This window comes from Callospermophilus lateralis, chromosome 10 (genome assembly GCF_048772815.1).
Source record: "Callospermophilus lateralis isolate mCalLat2 chromosome 10, mCalLat2.hap1, whole genome shotgun sequence".
Classification (NCBI taxonomy): domain Eukaryota; kingdom Metazoa; phylum Chordata; class Mammalia; order Rodentia; family Sciuridae; genus Callospermophilus; species Callospermophilus lateralis.
The window spans coordinates 54,808,859-54,834,910 of record NC_135314.1 but is presented as its reverse complement, the minus strand read 5'-3'; the positions used below and the strand labels follow the sequence as shown (position 1 = coordinate 54,834,910).

Genomic DNA, 26,052 nt, shown 5'->3' with positions numbered 1-26,052 from the left:
CTTCCTACAGTCTTGCAAGATCTTTTCTGTTCTGGAAACTATAGGACTCCATCCTGCTGCCTCATCTTGACTCATTATCCATACTTCTGAAAGGTGGTGATTACATTTTCCCAGGCTTCCTTTCCTCACTCCCCCTCCCCTGTCATCCAGAACCTTTCCCAGCCCTGAGTTCTGAAACTCCTGTCTCTAAGGTTAGTGTAACATAAGCTTTACAGGAACAGATCAGCCAGACCTCGAAACCACCTCATCACCCTCTGCCAGTCAGAGCCTTGACTCCCCATGTTCCCATATCTCTACTTATAAGGTGTCCATAGAGGGAAAACAATAGCTGTAGCAAAAACCCACCCAAGGGTAAAAAAGCTTAGAGAGATAAGGGGAAGGCTAAGGGGGGTCAGATGCCCTCCCAGCTTTTAGGAACCCTTCCAATTAATCATTTTGCTTCCTTTTCTTTGTGTGAATGATACTTGGGAGATAGGGACCATCCCCAAAGCAGATGAGATGAAGTTGTTCATCATTACAAAGAACCAGGGCGTAGTATAGAAGGCCTTGGAGCAGGGGGCCTGGAGCTCAACTCTGAGGTGCACCTGTATGGATCCACTCTGCTGGAGGGGAGGGCTTGGTCATGCTAAGTGACTTTGACCTCATTTGACCCTTTGCCCCCTGCAGCCTCTCATTTCCTCCTCAGAGCATCCTGGGTTATTTGCCAGTATTATGGGTTGAATCTTGAATGTCTCCCCAAGCTCGTATGTTGAAGCTTTGGTCCCCAGTGCAGCAGTGTCCAGAGGTGGGGCTTTCAGAAGTGATTGGATCATGAGGGCCAGACCATCATCGGTGGAACAATCCATTGGATGGATTAATAATTGGAATGGACTATTATGAGATAGTGGGTTCTATAGGCAGGTGGGACATGACTGGAAGAAGTAGATCACTTGAGAACATGTCCTGGGGACTGTATCTTGTCCCTAGCTCCTTCTATGCCCTGCTTGTTGGCTGCTGTGAACTGAGTAGCTTTCTCCCACCTTTCTGCCATAATGTTCTGTCTCACCTCAAGCCCAGAGCAGTGGAGTCAGCCAACCATGGACTAAAACCTCTGAAACTATCAATCATCCCCAAATAAACTTCCTCCTCTAAATTGTGTTGGGTATTTTGGTCACAGAGACTAAGAGCTGACTAATACACCGAGCCTCCCTCCATTGTGTTCCTGTGATCAGAGGAAAATGTTCTCCTGAGCTCACACCTAGAAGGGCCCTGGGCCGCTCTGCTTTCCTTGTAAGAGGTCCTTCTTCAGAGGCCTGAGCATCAGGTTTCTTTCTAGCACTGATGTAGCATGTAAGCCCCTCCCCCAGCTTCCATTAGATCACTCTGGTCCCCATTCTGGGGATGTCAGCGGTTGTCTGAGATTTGGGTTGAGGGGGTATCTCTGATCAGGATGCAGAAGTGTCCTTTGTGTCATAGCCAGTGCCTCAAAGGAACATAGTCACCATACTTCAGTTTCACCCATCTGACCCTCCTGAGAAACTTGATCTGGGTTCCTAATCATGACATCCATTAATGAATAAATTTTTAAGTCATACAATAAATAGTGAATAGAAAGTCTGAAAATATAGGAAAGAAAAAACAACCATCTAGAACTCTGTCCTAATGACTACAGTGATCATCATTTTTGTATACTTCTTCTAGCATTTTCTCCCCTTCATTTGATGTTTATAAAGCATTTGTAATCCGAGTTTGTACAAATGCATTTGCACTGATTAAGACCTTGAGCATCTTTATTTCTGATAAGATTCATGTGCTTCTCCAGCAGGAGTGACAGGTGGCACCTCAGGCAGGCAGGTGGGCAGAGGTGGCTTCTGAGTTGCGTAGAAAACTTTTAGTGTCTTTTCTATGAGTCTGAAAATCTCTCTGAGGTGCTATCCTGGATGGGTGCTTTCAATGGCCTCCTCACCATGGTCACCAGTGCATTGAGAGCACTCCTGCTTCATAGAGGTCTGCAAAGAGAAGTGAAGGGAAGTGATATTTCCAAAGAACAAAGCACTTTTATCCAGCTTGTTTTCTCAGTGAGAACCATTATCATGCCCTTCTTATCTCACAAATACAGAGAGCTTTGCTCTTCAAGCTGCTTCCTCATCAGTCCTTGCAACAACTCACAATGTGCCCACTATTATTTTCATCTACTTTTTTACAGATGAGGCAGCAGAGATGTCAAAAGACTTGACCAAAGTCACACACATTACCTGCATTCAGACACTCTTGTCTTAAACTGTGACTGATTTATCTGGGCCCCACCTTGCTGTCTGTGCCAGCATTCAGACAATGTTTTTTTGTTCCCCTCTGTGGCTGACTTTCCCGGTGGTTGCTTTTCTTAAATTCCCTCCTCTTTCTCCCTGCAGGGGGCCGTGATAAACGAGGTGGACCCATCCTGACCTTCCCTGCTCGCAGCAATCATGACAGAATAAGACAGGAAGACCTGCGGAAGCTTGTGACGTATTTGGCCAGTGTGCCAAGGTAAGGTGAAGGGCAGTGGCCTGCAGGGGAGCGGGGAGCTGGGCTGATGCCAGGAAGTTGGAAGGAGCCCCTGTTTCTTGCCAGGGCCCTGGGATACATTGGATTCTAACTTTTCCTGGAACATCATTGCCCTTTGTTCACCTCATTCCCATCTTCCCCATTGTTTCTGCTGGGATTCATGAGAATGAAATGGGAGCTGGCAGTGGGAACTGTGGGCAGTGTTGAAGGTCCCAGGCTAAGAGGACTGGTCCATGCGCCTGCAACCCCAGACACTGTGGCCTGGGGCAGGGGGGTGGGAAGCTGCTGTTTACTTTTGCGCAAAGTCCCTTTGGAACTTTGGTTGATTCCACTCTGGTTTGCATAATGGATTATTTTTAGAATCTCTGGCTTGTGAATATTTTTGTGGTGCTTGGAGTTTGGGGTAAGTAATGGTGCTGATGTCACTCAGCTAGAGGTGGTTCTTGGCTCAATGTAGGTTCTGCATTTTCAGTTTCTGTTGTTATTTCTCTCTTTTTCTTTTCTATTTCCTGCATTTTAATGGGGGTAATATTGCCCCCCGATGGGTAAAAATTAGTTCCTGGGGGTAGCAAATGAATCTTAATCTTGTCTGCCTGAAGTACAGATATAAATACGGTACAGATATACAGTACATGTGTGATACAATGATTTCACTGGGTGGAGAACCTAAGGGGAGCAAAAGTCTAAAAGGCTCCTTCAGGGCAGAAAGTAATAAGGAAAGAAAGACTGAGAAAACACATTCTGGCCACAGAGGTGGGTGGCAACAGATATGCCAAGAACATGGTTTATGTCTTTAAAAAGTGAGGGAAGAGGCCTTTGACTACTTACAGAATGTGAGAGCCAGAAGGGCCCAGAGGAGCAATCTGGGCAAATAAGTATGCTGTTCTGTTTAGGGAACAGGCTGACTTGAGACTCATGGAAACAGAATCTGGAACAGAATTGTTCTAAGGACTGTGAAGTTAGGTAGGAAAGCTGAAGAACTTAGAGGGTCAGATAGTATTTGCCACTCTTCTGCCCAGCCATGGCTTTGGGAGAGAAGGGGAAATATGAAATTAACAGATAGATTAGGTGAGCTGCTCACAGGGGTCAGTGGCAGAGCTTGTCTGGAACTCAAGCCTCCTGACGCCAGTCCTTGTCCCCAATTGTTGCCTTGGCCAGCAAGGGATCTGCTCTCTGTCTCTTAGTGGGGCCAAAGCCTGTGAGGTGTTTGTTGTGGCAAATAAGAGGTGGTGCTTTGGGCTTTCAGAACCTTCATCTTGCTATTGTGCATTTTATAGGAGAATGAGTAAATTATGCAGACAAGCTATATATTCAGCTCTGCCTTTGTGAAGAGACTGTTTGTGAAGAGAATGTAGTTTTTGAATGTGCTGATTAAGTTCTTGAAGCAGGTGTCAAGTGAGGCAAGTACTACATTTCAGACAGCTACAGGGTCTGAGAAAAACATAAAGGGATTGGTGGAGGGTTATGGGCAGGTGGTAAAGGGGATTTTAAGAGCAGTCATCAAATGCTGGAAGGACGTTGAATGGAATGGTGAGCCCTGAAAAGCTCCAAACAGAAGGTTGTGAACAAACAGATGCCAAAAGGTGTCTGTTTTTTTCTTTATGATATCTACTGGGAATCAGAAAAAAATATATAAAGGGTTTTAAACTCCAGAGAAAGGGATTTGGTTATTTTCGAAGATGAACTTCTAAGATGAGTGCATGAGGCAATGAACTAAGAATATAATAGAAAATAGAAGATTTTTTGTAGGTCTTTATAGAGAAGAAATATTCCTATCTGTCTCAGAGGTAAGGAGATGGACTAAATAACCCATGATTTATCTATGTAATTTTGCAATTTAGCCATCTAGGAGCTAAACAGTTTTTAAAAGCATGTTTCCCAGGTATGCTACCAACAGGCATGGAACCAGGCACTTTCTAAAGCAATTCACAAGAGTTTCGTGGGGACCTGAAATGGACTCTTTTAGAGTCAGAAGAAATTGGAATCCCAGGAGATGTGAAGCATACGTTTTTCTGCCTTGCATGTTCATACCTGCAGCTAAGACAGGCTCATCTTTTGTTTAGAATAAAAGAGGAAAGAGTTGAAAGAACATGTTCCTTCATTGTGAGTTATTAAGCAAAGATTGGGACAAAATGAATTGGAAGCAATTTAAAAGGAAAAGATTTCTGCTGAGGTGAAGGGGAATGAAACCCAAGAGGGGCTGAGAGGAAGGACATGAAAACAAAGGAGAAACAGTACATCATCACTGTTCTAGTCGGCTTTCTCATTGCTTCGACCCAACCAGCACAACTGTAGAAAGGAGGAAAACTTTATTAGAGGGCTCACAGTTTCAGAGGTCTTAGTCCACAGAATGCTGGCTGCATTCCATGGGGCTTGAGGTGAGGCTGAACATCATGGTGGAAGAGTGTGGCAGAGGGAAGCAGCTCACATGGTGATCAGAAAGCAGAAAGAGAGAGACTCCACTTGCCAGATACAAGTATAAATGCAAACCCACACCCCAATTCCCACCCCCTCCAGCTACACTCTACTACTTCAGTTACCACTCAGTTAATCCCTATCAGGGGACTAAATCACTGATTGGGTTAAGACTCTTACAACCCAATCATTTCTCCTCTGAACCTTCTTGCATTGTCTCACACATGTGCTTTTGGGAGACATCTCACATCCAAACCATAACAATAACTGAAGGGGCATTCTGCACGCAGGCTCTCTGTTTCTCAGACAGGCTTCTTCCCTGGCATTGGCAGGGGAAGCAAGAATGCTGTTGTCACTGGGTGTGGTGGTGCACATCTGTAATCCCAGATAGTTTGGAGGCTGAGTTCAAGGCCAGCCTGTGCACTTTAGTGAGACCCTGTCTCAAAATAAAAGTTTAAAAGGTCTAGGAATATAGCTCAGTTGAACCTGAGTTCAATTCCCAGTCTGGAAAAGAAAGAGAGAAAACAGGGGAGTGAGGAAAGAGGGGGGGTGGAGAGAGAGAGGGGGGGGGAGGGAGAGAGAGAGAGAGAAGAAGGAGGAGGAGGAGGAGGAGGAGGAGGAGGGGGAGGGGGAGGAAAAGAAAGAAGAAGAAATTAGTGATCACTCCCAGTAGGAACAATCGATCTGTGATGCCTGCTGCCTCCCTCTGAGGGACTTGTATTCACCAGATGTGTGAGTGCCTGGTTGGCCGAAATCTATGAACTCGTCATGTCCACCAGTCACTTTCTATTTCTGTTGGCCTCCAGTTCCCAGACAACAACTCATGGAAACAGAATCTGAAGCAGAATTATTCTACAATAAACTTTGGTGGGAAAACTGAAGACCTGAGAAGGTCAGATGGTGTTTGCAACTTTTCTGTCTAACCAGGGCTTTTGGAGAGAGGGGAACTCTGAAAATGAACAGTTAGGTCAGGTGGATGATTTTGATAAGAAGAAATTATTTATTCTGGGTCATGGCCTGGGATGTTTAAAGGACAGGCTTCTTTTTAAAGGTGAAATATTTACTGTGGACTGGTGTAATCAAGTCTGTGGGTGACATTTGGTATTCATTTATTCATGTACTTATTTATTATTCATTTAACAAATATTCAGCACTTCTGTGTGTCAGGTAGATTGAGGCTTCATGGTAAGCAGGGAGAGACATTTTGAGGGAATTAGGGAAAACCTGGATATTTCCCTACACAGTGCCAAACCAGCAACAGCTCAGGGTAGCACAGGATGTGACTGCACTGGTAGCACAGGAGATGAGTCAGTCAGAAAACCCACTGGTGAGGACAGTGTGTGATGAAAGAGGCTCTTGGGATCTAAGGAGCCAGCCTGCATGATGACAAACTATTTTGATAATTTCTAAATGAATAGGAAGAAGTAGCCCTACTATCTGCTGTGCAGAGCAACCTTGTGTGGCCCACCAAATTCAAGTCTGCTGTGTTCAATAGCCCCATGGACCATTTAGAGTACTGTCAGACAAGAAGTGCGTTGAGGAACCCGCAAGGGAGGTTTGCTGCGGGCGTGAATATGGAAAAGTAAAGGAATTCCTGTCTTCAGATGTCAGGAGAGGTGTCCTGAAAGGAGCGGGTTGGCATGGTCTCTGTTGCATCCATGAATAGAAGGAAAAGGTCCAGATTCAGAGGTGAAGAAAGAATCTGCCTCTAGAGAGATGTGCATCAGCAGCACCGCTGCCTCCAGTCCTGTCTCTGAAGAGTGCATGGCCCTCTGTTAGGGATGCCTTAGAAAGAAATCCTCCATTCAGTTGGAGCGGGGATTAGTATTTTCAAAGTCTCTATGTTGCTGTGGCATTGGAAAAAGCATACATAATAAAATCCAGGACTTCGAATTAAAATATTTACCTCCACAGACACACCCCTTCTCAGGCTCCCTAATAACTTACAGCTTGGGATTCTGTCTTCACATTCAGTCTTAAGAGAACTGCTTTTTTTCTTGGACTCTGAGTGGGAATTTGGGGGAGTTACCTAGGATCAGGGATCATGCCAGGCTGTAACAGTTTGGATCAGTCCTGAGTTAGTTTTTTTTTTTTTAAATTTTTATTTGTTTTATTAGTTACGCATGACAGCACAGTGACCGACATATCATACATTTGAATCAGATGGGATATAATTTCTCATGTTTTTGAGTGTACAGGTTGCAGAATCATATTGGTCATGCAGTCACATATATATACACACAGTAATAATAATGTCTGTTTCATTCTACTATCCTTCCTATCTCCCCAACCCCTCCCCTCCCCTCCCATCACTTCTTTCTACCTAATCTAAGGTAACACTATTCTTTTTTTTTTCTCTCACATCTTCACACATGTATTTTGTATAATGATGAGTTAGTTTTTCAGGGTCCATCTCGTCCTGAGATGTCTCCCTTTTGCCTTCCCTGTCTTTCTCCTGATGAGTCTGAAAATTCACGTCCTCGTCCTTACCTTTTAGCATTTTTTTTCTGAGGAATTACAGAATATTCGGGTAGGAAAAGACATTTAATCTTCTAATTCAACTTCCCCTTTATTTACTCAATTCAACAAATATTTATTGAGTGTGTACTATAAGCCAGATCCTGGATAGGTATCTTGACGAGTTCTCATGTTAAATTTCCTGATTGTCATCTGTCCTACACTTACCTAACTTTTTTTTTTTTTTGGTCCTTCGGACCTCCTATCTGCTTGTAGTTACTTGTATGTGAAAGGCATGAAAAGGAAATACTGTGATACAATCAACTGATGAATATCCCTAGAAATTGAAAGAAAGGCTAGCAAATCCATCCCAAGAGTAAACATGTGCCCAGGCATAGCTCTCAGTGTGGAATATTAGGAGTTGACCATATGCTTGAAATTGGAATTTCTCACAAGCACTCATCTTATTATCTACATCTAGTTAAGAAAGCCTGAGGTGTTTTTATTGCATTGAATCTCTCCTCTTCATCATCACTGTTATCCTGCTTTGTCACGATCATCTTTCTGCTGCTCCTAAGGGCACCAATTGATGTATCTGCCACTTAACTCTGCTCTTTGCTGTGTTGCTGAGATGCTGAGTGTTCTGTCAAGGAATGCTGGTGTCATATCGGTGAGTTAAGATGACAAGAAATTAGGATGGGTTATTCTGTAATGCCAATCAAACCAAGGTGCCTTTATTTGCAGCTTATTATTTGATAACATTTGCTCTTGTTCTACTGATTCTAGCAAAAGATAATTTGGGCTTATAGCCAGAACTGTCTTTGTGCTTTATCAAAAAAAAAAAAAAAAAAAAAAAAAGAATAAGGAGAGAGCCAGAAAGACAGTTAAAAGAAGAGGAGGTTAAAAACAAAACAAAACCAAAAAAAACCAAAAAAACAAAACACAAGGGTTTCCTCTCATAGTTTTCAGCATGAGAAAGCCTGAACCATCCAAACTGTCATCGTCAAATGTGTCTCGTTGTTAGGGCCTGTGGAGTTGTGCTGTTGGTACCCTGCCTTTTGTTCTGGGACCATCAATTAAAAGGAGGAAATTGGGAGGAATCAAGGTGTAGAAGGGCCAGAAAATAAGATCAGGGAGAACACTGAGGTCGTGTTGTTATATTTGCATTTGCCTAAAACTTAGATCTTTTAAAAAACATTTTTAACCTCGTTTGTTACCTCTGCATGGAGAGTTTCTATTTTCCATTACAGTTTCCACATTTTACACACGTTTCTCAGCAATACCAGTTAAGTGTCCCTATTGTTAGTTGTACATAACACCAGCCCTGAGGAGCAAATAGTGTTCTACTACACAGCTAAGGAACATAAAATCACAATAGAAACTGCCAATGTTAGTTATCACCTTCCTTAGAGTCACACTGATCTTTGCAGTAAAGGGTAGACAGACATCTTAATATAGAGGAGGATTCTAGGCTTCCAGCCCAAGCTCCAGCACTCTGCGTCAGGGAATGCATGGCCATACAACCTGGGTAGTTTGAGAAGACTTTAACTGAGCATCAATTTATCATGATGTGGGCAGATACAGGGAAACTAGTAAGGCTGGAAACAGCATGGGGTCAGGGGATGAGGGGGAGATAAGAGCCCTTCTAGGCCTGAGGGAGCAGGGTGAGGATAAGATCCTCCAGTATGGAGGGAGAGGATTGCTGTGTGAGAGGCACAGGACGGGAGCTGTGGGCTTTGGTGGGAGATGCTGCTGGCTCATGGTGACTTCTGGGTCAGGGCAGGGGACTCAATGTCCTGACCTCACTGTCTGACTGGTCTCTAGCCTCCTGTCATTGTTTGTCACTGACTGCACAACAGGGGAGTTTGCATTAGTCCCTCGGGGCCCCAGGGTAGTAGGGAGAGGTTGGAGGATAACTTCTGAGGTACAAAAGAAGATACTTGGCCCAGAGTGAGACCTTGGGCATATTACTGATTCTAAGTTCAATATTCTAATTTTTAATTTGGGAAAATAATGTCTGTCTCACAGAGGGTTGTGAAGAAATCATCTAATAATCTCTTTTGTATAAAGGAGCATAATAATAGTAATAATAATAACAACAACAGCAGCAATTATACACATCTGCAGAGCAATATTTTCTACATAGGAAGGAATAGATGTAATGTATATGAAAGTTACAAAGCATAATAATAAGATGAGTGCTTGTGAGTTTGTCTCCAACTTGGGAGGCAGAGCATCACCCCCATCCTTGATGCTACCCAGGACTTTACCCTGTCAGCCTCTTCCTTAGAAATAATCACTATCCCGTTTTATGTTTACCTTTCTCTTGCCTTTTGTTTTTTTGGATTTAGTTTGCCATTTATTTTCATAAACAATATATTATTTGGTTTTGCTTGTTTTTGAGTTTTATAAAAATTATATTGTACAATATATAATTTTCTATGACTAGATTTGTTGACATATTGTGATAGGCAATAACCATAGATGAATCTTCAAACATAATTTTTAATAAAAAAAGCTTATCTTTTGACTTTAAGGGCTCACAACCAAATTATTAATAGAAGATTAATATGGTACTAAAATGTTTCTTGAGAAGTTTCTCTTAGTTAACTCAAATGAGGAAAATTGATCATGACTACTTTTTTCAATACTTTGAATAGATGTTGTAATTGATATCGATATCAGAGAACAAGTGAAGTTCTTTTTAATCTATTAATGATTACTGTTCAGTAAGATAAAAGATGTCAAATCCTTACACAGTGCCAGGCACAACCATCATTGGTTGGCTTCTCCTTCAGTGGTCTGAGGAGTTTGCATGCTGAAATGCAGGGTGGAGCCCAGTGCTGTGGCCTGCAGCTCACTGCACATCCTGCATTATTGTTGACTGGGAATGGAGAGGCTTCCAAAGGGAGGCACTCTGAGCAGAGGTTGGAAGTAGAAGGGGTAGGAGCAGAGCAGGAAGAGGAAGGGCTCAGGAAGTCTGAGTGTGAATTAGGGGAGATTAGAGAGTTTGCAAGTTAAGTTCCCAAAACCCAGGGTAACAGAAGCATGGTATCTTTGGGGGACGTGGCAGAAAGTCAGGTAAGAATTTCATGGATCTTGTTAAGAAGATTTACTAATGGGGAATAAAGAATAGTTGAAGAGCTTTGAAGCAGGAGAATAACAAAATTGCATTTTGTAAGATTCATCCAGTAGCTGAGTGGAAGATGGGCTAGTGAAGGCTAGGAAATGGTCGCAATACTGTAGGTTAAAGATAGTAATATGGCTAGTATTGTTGGTCACTTACTGGACCAGTTTTATAGTGCCTGAGCTTTAGAATCTCCCAGGCTAGGATTCTTTTAGCTTTCCTACACTAATATGGGCCCTCACAAGACCACACATTGGTGTTCAGAGCTGACATGATATCTAGAAAAGGCTAGAGTGTTTTGCCTTGGTGACTTTGTTTTCGCTCTGGATGTATTTCAGCTCCTTGGCTGGTGGTGTAGTCAGCCCCTGGCTTGGCGGGGCTGGATGCCTTACCTGGCTCCCTTCTGGGAAAGTCGGGCCCCCGTGGAGTTAGCCTCTGGGCAGCAATGTTGAAGGAGGTGAGCTTAGCCTTTCAATTCTCTTTCAGCCTGCCTGAGCCTACCCCTCACCAGGAGCAGGCTGATTAGGAAGCTGAAGTGTCTGGTGTCACCTTGATTAGGTAAACTCCAATATGTCAGGTGAAATAAGATCCTGTGTGCTCAGGCCTTTCTGAAGTTCATCCTAGGTAATCAGGATGATTTAAATTTAGCTGGGATTCACTTGGCTGTGATGTTGGAAATAAGACAGTTCCTTGAATGTAAATGCTGAGAGACAGCCTAGCACGGGGGTGGGGTGGGGTGGGGGGGGATGTGTTTTTCACTTGGTGGGTTCTAGATTTGGGTCTGTTTCTCTCTTCCCCATTATATGTTAATTTTCAACACATTTTCACTAGTCATTGGTTGGGTCTTATGTACCCTTCACTGGTATTTGGGATTGTGTATTTTTTCCAGGCATATATTACATACTGATGCTTCATGTTATGATGCTAGTTTTGTACAGAAATTGCCTTTATGATAGGCACTTCTGGCAGTTTAAGTATGCTGCCACCAAGTGGTGGAGTACTTCAGTTCAGCTGTCTAAGAAGACAGGATGAGTTGTCAGAAGCTCCAAACAGTAATGTTCTGTCCTGATCTCATTAAATCTGCTGTTTTCTGGTTTTACTTTTAAAATTTTTATTGAAACATTGGAATTTAAGTAACTGTAGGTGATGATTATTAATTTTCAACTATAAAATGTGTTTAATAAATCTTTCTCAGAAATTTGTAGTAAATGTTAAATAAAATAATGCTAATGACAGTGGTTAGCCTAGGTATGCAACAGTTTCCAGTCAAAAGTGGGAATTTTATGATTGTTATCAGAATAAGTTCCAGGCTGCTCACTGAAAAAAAAAAAAAATTTCTCTGGCTTGTCGTCAGAGAAAATGCCCGTTTATTGAGGCAGCTCTGCATATTTATAGAGCTGGGGGTGGTTTGACAGTTATGACAGTTTAATGGTTGAAGGGTTTCACAGTTGGCATGGGGTGCTTTCTGATTGGTGGGTAAGGATCATGTGAGCCAGCAGGGCTAGTGTGATTGGTGGGTAAGGATCATGTGAGCCAGCAGGGCTAGTGTGATTGGTGGGTAAGGATCATGTGAGCCAGCAGGGCTACTCTGATTGGTGGGTAAGGATCATGTGAGCCAGCAGGGCTAGTCTGATTGGTGGGTAAGGATCATGTGAGCCAGCAGGGCTAGTGTGATTGGTGGGTAAGGATCATGTGAGCCAGCAGGGCTAGTGTGATTGGTGGGTAAGGATCATGTGAGCCAGCAGGGCTAGTCTGATTGGTGGGTAAGGATCATGTGAGCCAGCAGGGCTCATCATTGGACGGCTCTCGGGGGATGGGGAAGTTAGTCTTTGGAGCTGGGGCAACTCCCAACACTCACTGCTTGAAGGCCAATATTTGGGGGACAGGAGTTGGTAGGAAGGAATCAGGTTTATTCAAGGACTGGCATGTTGAGAGGATGGAGGGATGTTGACCTCAAAGCTCCATCCTCAAACACTCAGGTTGCAAAGGGCTTTTATGGGGCAGAGAGGTACAAGAAGACAATGGACAGGAAAGTTGTGTGCTAGTAGGGTCTTCATCATCTAAGGTATGTGTAACTTCCCCTCACCTCCCAGCCAGAATATCACAATTGACCTTGACCTTGACCTCCCAGAACTTGTTACTTTTCTGTGAGTTAAGCCTCACACTAATTTACATGCTTTGTGTCCATTGATACACTGAACTGAAGTCTGAGAAGGGCATCACCAAGGTCACTAGGTTCTGTAAATCAAAAGAAATTTTATTTAGCAGTCAACAATGTCAGGCAAATGGAAAGAGGACATAATCTTTCCAAAAGGATCAGAGACAGGAGGTGAAAGTGACTCTGCAAAGGAACTTTTGAAGGGGCAGCCTTGTTACCTAATGATGCTATTTTTTTGGGGGGGGATGCTTAAATGTGGCATGTATATAATAATTCTTACCTTTCTTTTATAAAATCAAATATTTTTCAATCTCAAAACAAAAACAAACAAAAAACTGGGTTTGTCTTCAGTCTTGGGGGTATTGAAGTCATGGTGCCCCCCCCATGATTACCTCTCAGAACTCCCACTGCCTCCCGCAACATTTTCATCAGCCACAAACATTAAAGATAAAAGTCTTAATTTGTCTTTTCAAACCATTCTGTTCAAACACTGTTTTCTTTCTGTGAACATGAGAGATGAGAACATAAGGAAACCACGGCTGCCCAGGGCTCTGCTGCAGAGTATGAGTGGCCAGCGCTCGCGGCACCCCCCACCCCCAGCTCACCACTGTCCCCACTGAAGGAAGAATGTCTCCCCATGCCCACTCTACCCATCTCCTCTCTTCTGGAACTGCTTTAGAGGAAAAGTGTTCTGAAATTCTTTCTTAAATGTCTAGCATTATTACCTAAGAAAAACAAATAATTTAAACAAAATTTGAAAAAGACTTTTGAATCTAGAAAACTCCTCATGTTGTGGGGAGGGTCTGTCTCTTGTGAGATAAGATTGTCCACAGAGCTTTCTGATAGGCAGTAAACCTTTCAGGGGTAGGAATGGGGGCTCTTATTTCTTGCCTCTGAGTTTGCAGAGCACCACTTTGCTAGTCGGTAGAATTCAGCTAGGATGGGAGCTCCCCAAGGAGAAAGGTCAGGGCTTCACCCCCAGGTTCCTAAGGGCCAGTACCAGTGAATCCTTTTCAGATGTGAAGTCACTGAGGCCATACTGAGGTCTCCTTCTGGATGTCCTCCTTCCTCTGTAAGGGGCTGTATGCACAGCTCTGTGACAGAGAGGGAGCCTGAGCCCTCTGCTGAGGATGAAGTGTCCAGGGCCTTGTGAGGGAGCAGGAGTGGCTTTCCTTTCACCAAGGACGTGTATTCCTGTTTCTCAAGTATGACCACCAATTCTGGAACCCAGACAGGAGCACTTTGTCAGCCACAATGACTCAGCAAGGACAAATCTGTTTCTGGATAATTTACTGATGCAATCCAAGCCTGTGTCCCGATGACCCTGGTCCTTCTTTCCATTTCTCTTAAGACTCCAGCTCTCCTGACCCCCACTTGTGCTAGGTCTCTTGAGGATCAGTCTTGGTTTTGAGAGCTTCTCAAAAATTCCAAAATTGGTACATTTTTCTCCCTCTTATCTCTCAGACTGTTCTGTCCCAGCTGGAATTTTATCTGTTCCCATCACTAGTCCTTAGTTCACGTGCAGGTTTTGGCCTGGTGCCTGAGGCAAGGTCTGGGTGCTGTGACTTGCCCCACCCTGGTTCCCTGCACTGGAAGAGAATGTCCTTGATTGCCAGACAGTGGGCTGTTTTCTCTGCAGGAAATTCAGGCTTCCAACTCACTGACTGCAGAGAATCTCTGTGTTATGGGATGTGCAGGAGGGTAAGGCCATTCCTCACCCTCACCTACCTCTGACCATGATGGAGTACTCTATTAGGGCCATGGCAAATTGGCCCAGGTTTAATTCTGTGGACACACAGGACAGTTATTTAGTTCTCACACACACCAACCCAGAGGGGAATGGCCAAATGATCCTGTGGCTTTTTAGACTGTCCTTAAACTTGCAGACTCATGAGGGTGATAGTGTTATGCCAGATTCATGGGACCCCAATAGACCTCCAGGAGCTGAATCCAATGCAATCACACAAGAGTCTTTATTGCAGGCTTGAGCCTGGACTCACAACCAGCGGTCATTCCTGACACAGCGGTCCCAGGGAGTGAGTCCCGGTCCTTTGCCAGTGAAATTTTGTAAGTTTTGGGGGATACTGTGAATACTGGGGATACTGTCACGACATCACACAGCAAATCATTCCATACCGCGGGAAAATCAAACATCAACTCTTAACATTGATTAGCACATTCAATGGCCAGAACAAGTAGGGTAGGGGTGATTGGTTAGAACAAGAGGGGGATTCCTTTGAACTGATTGGTTTAGGCCACGAGGGGTGTATGTGCTAAACTACATGGTTTCCCAACATGTTATCAACCACCATAAACTATTGGGGAGTCATCTGGCATTCCAGGTATTTTCCCTGTCTCATGCTGATTGGTGCTTGCTAGGGGGGTTGCTATGGGTCCTCACCTAGCCTGACTGAGTCAAGGACACCTGCGCTGCAGATCTCTCCTGTTATTTGTAGACAAACAACTCAGCAGGGTGGGTATGTGCTTAGGAGTGCTTTGTGAGTTTTTCCAAGGATAAGGGTCACACCCACTTCCTTGGACAGGCTTTGCTTGGAGGTAGAGGCTGGTTTCTCAAAAATGGAGTCCCATCAGTTTCTCAATAGGGTACCAATTCTTACTTGGACTTAATCCAAGATCATTTATTAGAGGTAAAATCTGACCTGGAGGTAAAGGAAGGAGGTGGATTAGAATCCTGGAGTTTAAGGTAGTAAGGAGTTATAGAGGTTATGAGGTCAGCCCCTTCACTTTGAAAGAGCAGAGTCCTATCCAGAGGAGTGTGGTGCTGTGTCCAGGGCCAACCAGCTAGTGGTGTTGCTGCAGCCTAGTACCAATCCTGAGCTCTCTGCAACCTCTGACATGGACAGAGCCTATGAACCAGTAGGGTCCCCAGAGCAGCACATGGGGGTCAGGGCCTCCCTGGTGTCAAGGGCAAAGGAATTTTTCTATCAACACAGAGCTTTCAGATTCTCTAAGACAGCTATTCAGGGGAATAGCATTTTTAAAAATCTGATTTTGAGCAAAGACCCAGAGCCCACAATGCCAATCCTTCCTGTTCCATTTCAAGTTCTAAATATGCACGCCCTCACTGATCCCCTCACCCTCTTCTGCTCTCCTTGACATCTCTTGCTGTTCCCAGGGTCCCTCATCAGTTCTCTTGGCCAGAACAACTTTGGCTAGCTGTCAAACAGAAGGCAGACTGGTTACAGGATGAGGATCACCTGCGCTGAACTGGTTTGTGAAGTCCAGTCAGTGGTCATGCCCTGGAAAGTGACTTTGCATTAGGTATGGTGTGACCAGCATTGGTGGATATATTTGTGCATGTGCCTGTGTACACTGCAAGCAGAGGACTCGGGCTTTCAAGAGGGTGATGACTATTTAAGGAGAAACAGGAAGAAGGGAGCAGAGGAAGCCTATGCAGGCTATCCTGAGGGCAACTTCCTGGAGGGTTCCACCTGCCTCCCAAGAAATTGGAGCCTAGCTGAAGGGCCAGGAGGAGCGGGTGGATCTGCGAGATGGCAGGGAGAGGTGGGGATGGGGCAAGAGGAGAGGCATTGGAGATGGATGCAGAGATCTTGTAAGGGTCCGGCGAAGCATCAGAGAAAGAGACCACCAAGAGACTGCTCATGCAATTGCAGAAGGGGATTTATTGGGGATCTATTCCAGTGCACTGGGGCTCCCGGCCCACTCTAGAAGGGAGAGCAGCCAAGAGCCCTGGGCAGGGGTTGAGCAGTGCTTAAGTACACTTTTTGAGGAGGGCGGGGGCTTTGCATACATCAGAACAAATCATCATGAGGCATGGGAAAATTGAACAACAATTCTGAGACATGATTAGCACATTCATTGGCGGGAACAGGTTGGGCAGGGGTGATTGGTCACTCCTAAGTGGGGTACACATTCAAACTGATTGGTTTTGGGCCCTGAATGCCTACGTGCCAGGCTACACAGGGTCCTAGGTTATTAAACAACCAGAGAGTCAGTGGGAATATTTACTGGGCAGTTCGGGTATTGTCCTAACAGCTACAGGAATTTCAGGTTTTGGGGGTAGCAGAGGAACTTAACAATACCTGATCCTTTACTTTTTAACTCAGGCCTTGCAGCTTAGAAACTTTACAATGCCCGGTCTTTTACACTTTAACTTTTACACTTTAACTTCGATTTCTTTTACCCTTACAATCTGTTGTGAGATTTTAGGGCTTTGGACCTCACTTTATGACTACTCCTGGGAATGCTGGCTAGAACCGTGTTCTCAGTTAACACTTCACCATGCCTTGGGGGGTGGGGAGAAATGGCTACATCCCTGCTTTGTAACAGAGGGTTTTTGTTTGTTTTAACAGCCTCATTTGGGTATCATTGGGTAGCCAATTTTAAAGAGGTAGAAAACACCAACCTTTCTCATCTGGTCTCTGCTTAGGTTTTCCTGGGTATCTGACCAGGGCAACAGTTGGGTTTGCTTCTGGCAAACTCAAAGGTAGGAACTGGCTAGGGTTAGTTCCTAGACCTGGAAATGGGCAAACAGATGTCCAAGCTCTAGCTCTTTAATGGTACCTAACCATGGCTGTATGTTAAAATCACCAGGGGGAACTTTAAACTATTGAGGCCAACCCCAGGCCTTCTAATCACAATCTCCCCACTTCACAGAGGAGGAATTGGGGTTTGGATAGAGGGCAAAACATTCCCTTGTACTGCCCCACCTCCCACTCTGGCCCTGACTTCTCAAGTCAGAAGAGAGGAGGCAATAAAAAAAAAAAAGAGTTGTTAAAAAAGAGTAGAAACTCTAAGGAGGCTGCTTCCAAGGTGTTCTTTTTACCACTTGTTGTTATACCAGTTAGAAAGCTCAAAACAGGTGCTAATGTGTCCTTAACACTTTTCTTCAACACCTGCTGGTTTCTGGTTGCTTAAGAAAGTGGGTGTGGTCTGATGGGGCAATCAGCAGAGAGCTGCCAACACCATTAGAACAGTAATGCAGAGCCCAAAGCAGGTTAAGGTGGATCAGGAGATCCTATAGAAAAGGTTCTCCATGCATTTGGGAAAGGTGTAAGAATTCCAAAACAAATGGAGTCAGGGGAATCATTTTTTTCCTCAGAATTCCAGGGACCTTTTTTATTTATGTTTTGTCCTGGGGATTGAACCCAGCGGCACTTAACCACTGAGCCACATCCCAACACTGTTTTATTGTATTTTATTTAGAGGCAGGGTCTTGCTAAATTGCTTTGGTTCTTGCTAATTTGCTGAGGCTGGCTTGAACTCATGATCCTCCTGCCTCAGCCTCCAGAGCCACTGGGATTACAGACTTACTCCACCTGGCTCCAGGGACCATTCTTCCTCCTCAAATTCTGACCTGAGAATTCAGCTTATGAAAAGATTTAAAGAAGCACAGGTATAGTACAGCTAGGACAAAAAGCCAAGTGATAAAAACACTTGTTTGAAGTTATTTATTTTTTCTTCTTTTCCTGATCAGTGCTGGTTATGAACAGTCTCCTAGTGGTAAAGTCTGCCCAAGGGACTAGAGGTGTGGCTCAGTGATAGAGCACTTGCCCCACATGCAGGATACCCAGGACTGAAAAACTAAAATAAAACCCAGGAGCCATGGGTAAGACTTTTTCAGATCTTCCCCAATATTGTCCTGCACTGTTGGTCTAGCCTGTACCTGTAGGACTAGAACAACACAGTGGCATGGCCTATGCTGCCCTTATTTAATGGGGAGTCCTTAACTTACCTTGTCCCTCCTCTCTGACACTTGGTCCTCAATGACCAGACTATCCTTCTACTCCAGTGTTAAATTTGTCCCCATCCCTGGACAATTTATTGAATAGGTCTGATTTGAAGGTTCAATCTGCTCCATCCTAGTCTAAGGGGCCTTCCTGGGCTCCCACACTGGGCTTCTGACACCCCCAGCCCAACATTCTGCAAACCTCAGCTAGCACCAAGTGAAGTAGACCCCAGCAGTGCACACTAAGGAGGTAAGCAGAAATCCTTGTCTGTTCAACTGATCTGCTGGAGCGGGACATGTCGTGGATCTTTGCTCCTACACTTACCATCGGGATGGATCCATATTATATTTATTACAGCATCTGTTTCTAGTGAGGATCTGCTAGACATTCATAGAAATGGCAAATCTCAGGTTGCATCACAGGAGCTGGGACAAAAAGGGTCAGGCCATGTCTCTGCTGCCCGAGCCCAGTGGAAACCATTAGGATGGTGCTCATTCCTGAAGTGGGGTGCTAGTACTCGCCCAGGATATACTGGGCTGCCAAGCCAGATTACTGGATGCCTGCTTCTTCAAGGAGGGTTTTTTTCCTATCAGTTCTAGAGTGTTCATTGCCTAATTAAAAGCCTGGAGAAAAGCAGTGGAAACTTGAATGTCTGGCCCAGATGTCCAAGATACTCAGCAAATGCTAAACAGGTTTCTTCCCTCCTCTGGACTTGCTGCCTTTGACTGAAACGTGGGGTTGGGAAAGACTAGCAAGCATAAGCACTAAGGTTCCTCCAAGCTCAAATGTTCTCTGCCTTTGTGTGACAAGATGACATAGTACTCTCACACACAGATCCTGGAGTAAACAGACCTAGATTCAAATCCTGATTTTTCTTCTTTTATATGACTAAGAATGTTATTTAACCTCATGAACCTCAGTTTTCTTAACTATAGGGTGGGATAACCATAACTCTACCTGTGAAGGATAAATAAGATATTTCATATAAAATGCTTACCATACATAAAGCCCCAGGTGCTCAGTACAAGTTAGCTTTTATCATTAACATATGAATATGTCCCGTTTTTTTCATATAAAGAACTTCTCCAAGTTTCAGTGGTTTGGCTCTCAGTTGATATCTTTCTAACTTTAGGTTTTGAGGTCTTGGAGATTTAGAGCTCTGGCCCACCTGAAGCTGTTAGTCTCCTGCTTTCTGATGAACATCACTATTTCTGCCTCCTCCCTAGCCAAGGAGTAGCCAGGACACTATCTGTCTTTCACTACAGGGCCTTTGCATAGGCTGTTGCTCTGCCTGAAGCTTCTGGTGTTCTCTTAGATTCTTCACATAGTTTAGGTGTCTGCTTAAATGTCAGCTTCTTGTGTAGCCTATCCTGACCACCTGACAAGTTCCTAAGATATCATAACTTACATTTATGTTTAGCTACTATCTTGTGTCCATCTCTCTTTTCAGAATGTAACCTTCATGTTTGTCTTGCCCACATTTATATCCCCAGGGCCTAGTAGTTGGACAGCCCAAAAGTCAATGCTCAATAAATATTTGTTGGATGAATAAAGTAATGGATAATATGGTGCATTTGTGTTACACCATATTATTTACTAGGTACCTTCGCAACTAGGTTCTCCTTTGGAAACTACATAAAGTCTCTGTAGGGATAGAGATTGAACAGCTAGAACCTGGCTGTAGTTTCTTCCCTGGTCAGGTAAACACAGGGTTATGGTGATGCATAGGCAGAGCCCTTAGCCCAGTATAGGATGAGTGGGCAGAAGGGAATAAATCTTTAGGAGAGGACTTCTTGGAAGAAGAGGCTTATGAGTTGAGCTTTAGGATATAGTTAATATTATCTAGGCAAAGATGGGGTTCAGTGGGCAAGCACAAAGGTCTAAAGGAATGAGAGGGCAAAGTCCCTCTCAAAGTTTAGTTTAGCATGAATAATATGTTGCCTGTTTTAGATAGAGGAGTTCAGAGAAGATAGGGAAGATCAGAGATGAAGAAAAGGTAGTTATTAGGATCCAGTCTTTTGGTCAGACACTGGGAGTATCCAGGTGGCTCACTAAAATGGCCAGGATAGAATCCAGGGAGATAGTTTGAGCTTTGCTTGGCAGGGACCTGGGAAGGATTCCAGGGGCGGGGACTGGGAGGGGAACTAGAAGGAAGTGACACTTGGCTCCCTGAAACCAGACTGTATCAAGGACGAAGCCCTGGCCTGGGGTTGTCACTAATGGGTTCTCAGCCTTCCTGTCCAAGACCCAGAGTGACCTGTGGCTTGAGGCACTGGTGCCCTAGTCACTACTCTCCCAGCTGATGCATTTGAGTCTTCGAGTGTGTGAAACAGGGCTGGGATAGTAATGGCAGCCAAGACAGAAGTCAAATGCCAAAATCAACAAGTTGTGGAAGTGTGTGAGCAAGCGGGGACTGGGTTGCAGAGTGGAGGGTTTAAGCCTCTTTCAAAGACACAAGAGAGCATGACAACAACAGCAGTTGCCTCTTATAATGCCACCTGGGATGTGTTTCACTGGTGGGCTGCTAAACTGTGATCTCTGGCATGGGAGGCCACCATGAATAAAAAGGGTCAGTTGTCTCAGGCCTGTTCATTAGTTCCTCACCCACTTACCCACTGAGGCCCTGCGTAGCTGGATTCATCAGACCTGGGGCCAGTCCCCACAGAGTTCACAGTAGCCCATTTGGTCAAGAGATGAATATAGGGGTAACATACGTGGACAGACCTAAGACACCCCTAGACACACCCAGGATTTGCCCAGAAGTTTGAGGTGAAGCTGTCAGGCAGACATGCTGAGCAGAAATCCAGTGATTTCATGGCCATTTAGCAGTGGAGAGGGAACCCTGGGATTGCATCTTCATGCAGCATCTGATTGAGTCCAGTAAGCCACACTGGGAGGGCATCTGCTACACCCTTAGGGGAAAGCCTCCCCTGACCAAGTGAGGAGGAGCTCAGTCTATGCAAAAAGAACCACAGATATTGACTCCCAGGGCAGAAATCTCCCCAACCCCAGGCTTGCAATAAATGATTCCATTCTCCAGTAAATGAGAATATGAGGCTATGGAGGGAGAAAATCACTCACATTTTCCACAGGCTCCTGGATAGTGTGCTTATTGGGTTCACCTTGCAAATATTCTAACTTGTTTCATTGTTGTGCTGTCTGATATGGTTGTACATGACCCGCTGTTTATCAATGCGTATCCTAGCATCTGATTTAAGCAAAACGAGGATTATTAATCTCTCACAAACACACCTAAGAGATGAAGTGTCTGAATGATGGGGGAGACTCCTGGGCCTCATCTCAAAACAATTTTCATCAGAATATTTGGAAGTTGTCCCCCAAATCAGCATTTTAAAATAAGCATCCTAGGTGATAATGAAAGTCACTAAAATTTGAGAAACATCCACATAAAGTGGTGAAAATGCTTTTTTCAATATAGTACATGCTTGCCGAGTGAAAGCAGTCCTGGTGACATTTAATGAACAAAAGTGTAAATGGTCTAGAATTGAGTACAAGAAACAGCTGATCAATCATCCGGTCATTCAGAATATACGTTTATGACTGCCGGGCTCCAGAGCCCTAGAGAGTCTATGAAACAGTTCACGGCTCAGTTCGAAGGGACTGTGATTTATCACTCAGGGTGAGAAGCTGACCAAGGGGGCCCAGAGGACCAAGCCCCAGCTGGGAAGCAGTGGGGCAGGGTGAGGGCGGGTGGAGGGAGCCATGGCTTCCCTCTGTCCCCCTCTCAGGGACAGGTGGGCAAGGGAGACACTCATTTCTCTTTCTCCTTTGAGGAAGACGTGAAGGCCTGCTGCTCCACACGCCACTTTCCTGTGCTCCCATCCCCACCATGCACAGTGCAAAATTCTGCCCCTGAAAATTTGGCTTATAAGTATCTTTTAAAAGGTCAATCACTTAAAGGGCAAAGGAGGGCCACCTGTTAGTTATGTTCCAGTATAAATTGATTTCCTAAAACTGCCCCATCTGAGTGAGGAGAGAGGCGGGCTGGGGATGGGAGTCCTGCAAGGCTCAGGTAGCCCTGGAGCACCTGGCAGACCGCATGGCTTCTGGAGTCAGGGAAAGGGGGTCAGGGGCTGTCAGTGCACCAGAAGCAGTCTCTGCTGACTTTGATTTCTTTTTCATTGTCCCAGAGATCAACTAGCATGACTGCTTCTCTGCTTCAACATTAATTCCATCTCCACTTCCCACTAAAACTGCCCTGACCCCCGGGACTGGGACCTCTCAGGTGCCAGGTGCAGTGGTTCTGCTCTCATTATGACCTCCCCCTCCACTGCGGCTCCTCCTAGAAAAGCTCTCCTCCCTTGTTTCTTGGATTTCATTCCCACCCTGGTTCTCTCTAACCTCTGTGTTTTGTCTTCAGGCTCATCTCCTTTCTTCTCTCTTCTCTTAAACATTGATATTCCTGCCAGTTCTGTCCTTGACTCAGAAGATGGTTCTTTTCCTCTGCTTTATTTCTGTCAGGTGATCTCACCCACTTCTGGGCACATCAGCTTGTGCCTGTTCATGGATTTATTCATTCCTCAAATATCAGGCACTGTGCGATTCCAAAAATCAGAATGTGCAGCCCAGGTTTCTCTTGTCATCTCTAGATCATATATCAAATTACCTTCAGAATTTCACCTATGTTCAAAATAGATCCTTTATATTAGTATTTATAACATACAATAAAAATAACTATCCTAGGCTGTGTGCGTGTGTGTTTTTTTTTTTTTGGGGGGGGTGCAGCAGATGATTTATTAAAGGCGTGCTTTCCAGGAGAAATTCGTAGAGAGTAAGAGAAGCAAAATGGGGAAGAAGATGGACCAAGCAAGGATGTGGCCTCAGAGTCTTGCTGTAGCTTCACTGGGGACCTGGGCAGACTCTGAGCATACATCACACTTCAGAGTCTCTCTGCCATGAGGAAGTGGGGCCAGGCTTCATGACACCTGTGTAAGAGAGGCACTCTCAGCCCTGGGGTAGGGTGGTAACTGCCTGGCTCTCTGCTGAAGAAATAGTGCCATCACCCAAAGGCAGGTTTCAGAGAGAATGGCAGGTATAAGCTGGCAGGTACAATATGCAAGGAGCTAGAGAATGAAATGGTCAATAAAGGGACCCTGGGAGGGATATCAGCAGCAGCTAAGACTGATGTACCACAGACTGTGTGGCACCATTTGGATGCTTTCTGTATATTAACAAACTTAACCTTAAAGGCAGCCCCTTAAGGCAGTTACAATTCTTATTCACATTTTATAGTGAGGGAATTGAGGCCCATAGAGATTAAAAGTAATGTGCATAAGGGATTTGCAACAGTGAATGGTGGAGCTGGGTTCAGATGGAGGGAGTTTGGTTCTAGTATCCACACCCTGAACTGCTGCCTCTACCTCCTCAGTGGGTTGAGTCTTCCTACGCATCAGGCACCATATGGCACTGGGAATCCAGCAGTAAAATGAACACAAAAAATCCCTGCCCTCATTGAGGTTACTTCCCGGTGAGGAAAGATGAACAACAAATGAATAAAATATATTATCCAGATGGTAATAAGTGCTAAGGAGATGATAAATTAGGGGAGGAGGGGGCAGGGAGTACCAAATGACGGTAACAGTTTTAATCAGGAGGACTTCACTGAGCAGTCATTTTAGCAAGAACTCAAAGGAGAAAGTTTCTCTGCTTCTATTCTCACCACTCTTTTGGGTTGATCCAATCAACTCTCCTGCTCAGCTGAAGGGTGTTCTTTCCATGGTACCTGATTGTGTCTCTTACCTGGTGGCACAACCTTTAGGGGTTCCTCATTGCCTTTAGGAAAATCCAGCACTCCCACCTTGGCATACAAGTGGGTCCTGATTTGAAGCCTGCTGCCCCTCTAAGCCTTTTCTCTTGCAAGACCTGATTTAACATTGTGGTGCTTGGAACAAGAGAACAAAAAGGAAGCCCATTTACCTTTTCTCTGAATATTTAAAATTAATGTAGCAAGCTAACAAACTGTTAAATAAAACATGCTCTGTCCTTCTACCTTGAAAAATCTATCCTTGTAGCAACCTATGAGGCCATCTTCAATTTAGACTGATTGGATTCCTCTGAGTCCCATGCCAAAGCGTAGCAGCACAGGGGATCAGCCCCAGCTTGCACTCCATCTGCCTTCTCTGCCTACTCCCCAGTCTATCATACATGGCAGGGCCTCATGCCTGCATTTGGACACTCCAGCTCACACATCTTTCTAGTTACGTACTTGCAAATAGCCCATTGCCACCCCTATGCCTAGGGGTACATCTACTGGTGGTGCTAGTTGCCCTTGGGGATTGGATCCTGGAAAGAGGTGTTCATGAACCCAGGAAGTAGGCTAAGGGCCCTTTGGGCTGAGAATTTTAGAATTTCAGGTTCTAAAAGCCTGGTTTAGAAGGGGAAATGGGGAAGATGTGTAGCATAGATCTCCATGGCCTCAGCAGGGTGTATGCAGAGAAAGGCTGGAGCCCCAAACAGGGCTAGCACCAAGAGCAGCATGTGTCATTCTCTGCTTCTTATTCATGTGCCTGAACCAATGTGAGATGCTTAAACTTCCTTCATCTTCTTTTGTTTCTTTGGTTTTGTGATTTTGCACTGATTGCAGAATGGAGGTCATTCCCCAGGACTTCCTTTGCCCTAGCTTCTTTCATCTCTTGTGAGCTCCCTCAACTAATCTCCTCATTGCTGACCCCCAATGCCTGACTCCAAACACTACAGTCACACGTAGTGTTTGTGTGGTGGGTATGGAGTGATAAAGGAACCTGAGCATGGGTTTAAGTCTGCTGTGCTTGGCCACTTCCTAGTCATATGACTTTAAGTGAATGTTGTGCTTCAGTTTCATTTTTCTCTAATGGAGATAATCATTCCTAACTTATAAGGTTACTGTGATGATTAAATTAAATAATATATGGTATCACCCACAGTCCCTGGCATAGAGTAAGCAAGTGGTAAAGTTGTCTCCCCTCCCTCATCTATTTCTCTTTCCTGAAACCAGACACACCAAAAGCACCTGGGGAGATTAGGCTGTTTCCCCAGAAAGAAGCTAATTGGATTAGTTCTCAGCATTCAGGCTCTAGGCCTCTTTCTCCCTTGCCTGAGTTAGTGTGAACTTTCTGGAGAATGTTAGTACCTCATTTCTACTTTCAGTTGTCAGAAATGGTTAGTTAATAGTGTGTAACCTGCTACTGACAGCCACATTTAGATGTTAGGATAGTCAACTTCCAGGATTGGAAGTGACACTGAGTATCCATTTTTGAGGACATAGATTTCACATCTCAGAACAATATGATAACAGATGGAGCCTGAGGAACAGGGCAATGAATAAGACCCTTTCTCTAAAGCTGGGCAGAGTCCACAGTCACCTGGCAGTCCACTTACCTGATGTGAGTGGGTGTGCAACAGATGTGAGTCAGGAGAAACTAAACTCACTCACTGAGAAGAGCCTAGAAACCTCTCTAGAAAAAATGGATAAATGAACCGATTCACAAAAGAAATAATTGTGGGCTGATATACTATAGCTGGTAATCAAAGACAAATTTAAATAAAATGCAATGTTTTTTCTTAGAAATAGACAAAGATTTTAAAAATTCAGTGACGGTGCTGGGGTACTTTCAAACATTGCTGGTACATGAAAGTTGATACATTGTCTTATAAATCAATAA

General features: G+C 44.5%; 1 protein-coding gene across 8 annotated transcripts in view; it reads left to right on the top strand.

Moving 5' to 3' along the window:
* The window catches only part of Kalrn (kalirin RhoGEF kinase), a 627,901-nt gene that overhangs the window by 183,297 nt on the left and 418,552 nt on the right, over positions 1-26,052 (top strand). For 7 of the 8 annotated variants that reach the window (XM_076867942.2, XM_076867955.2, XM_076867941.2 and 4 more), the window contains exon 3: positions 2,391-2,505. In XM_076867942.2, coding sequence (XP_076724057.1) covers positions 2,391-2,505 — 115 coding nt within the window. Of the gene's footprint in view, positions 1-2,390; positions 2,506-10,353; positions 10,477-26,052 lie in introns of those variants that run through there. The other variant, XM_076867943.2, reaches the window with a different exon arrangement.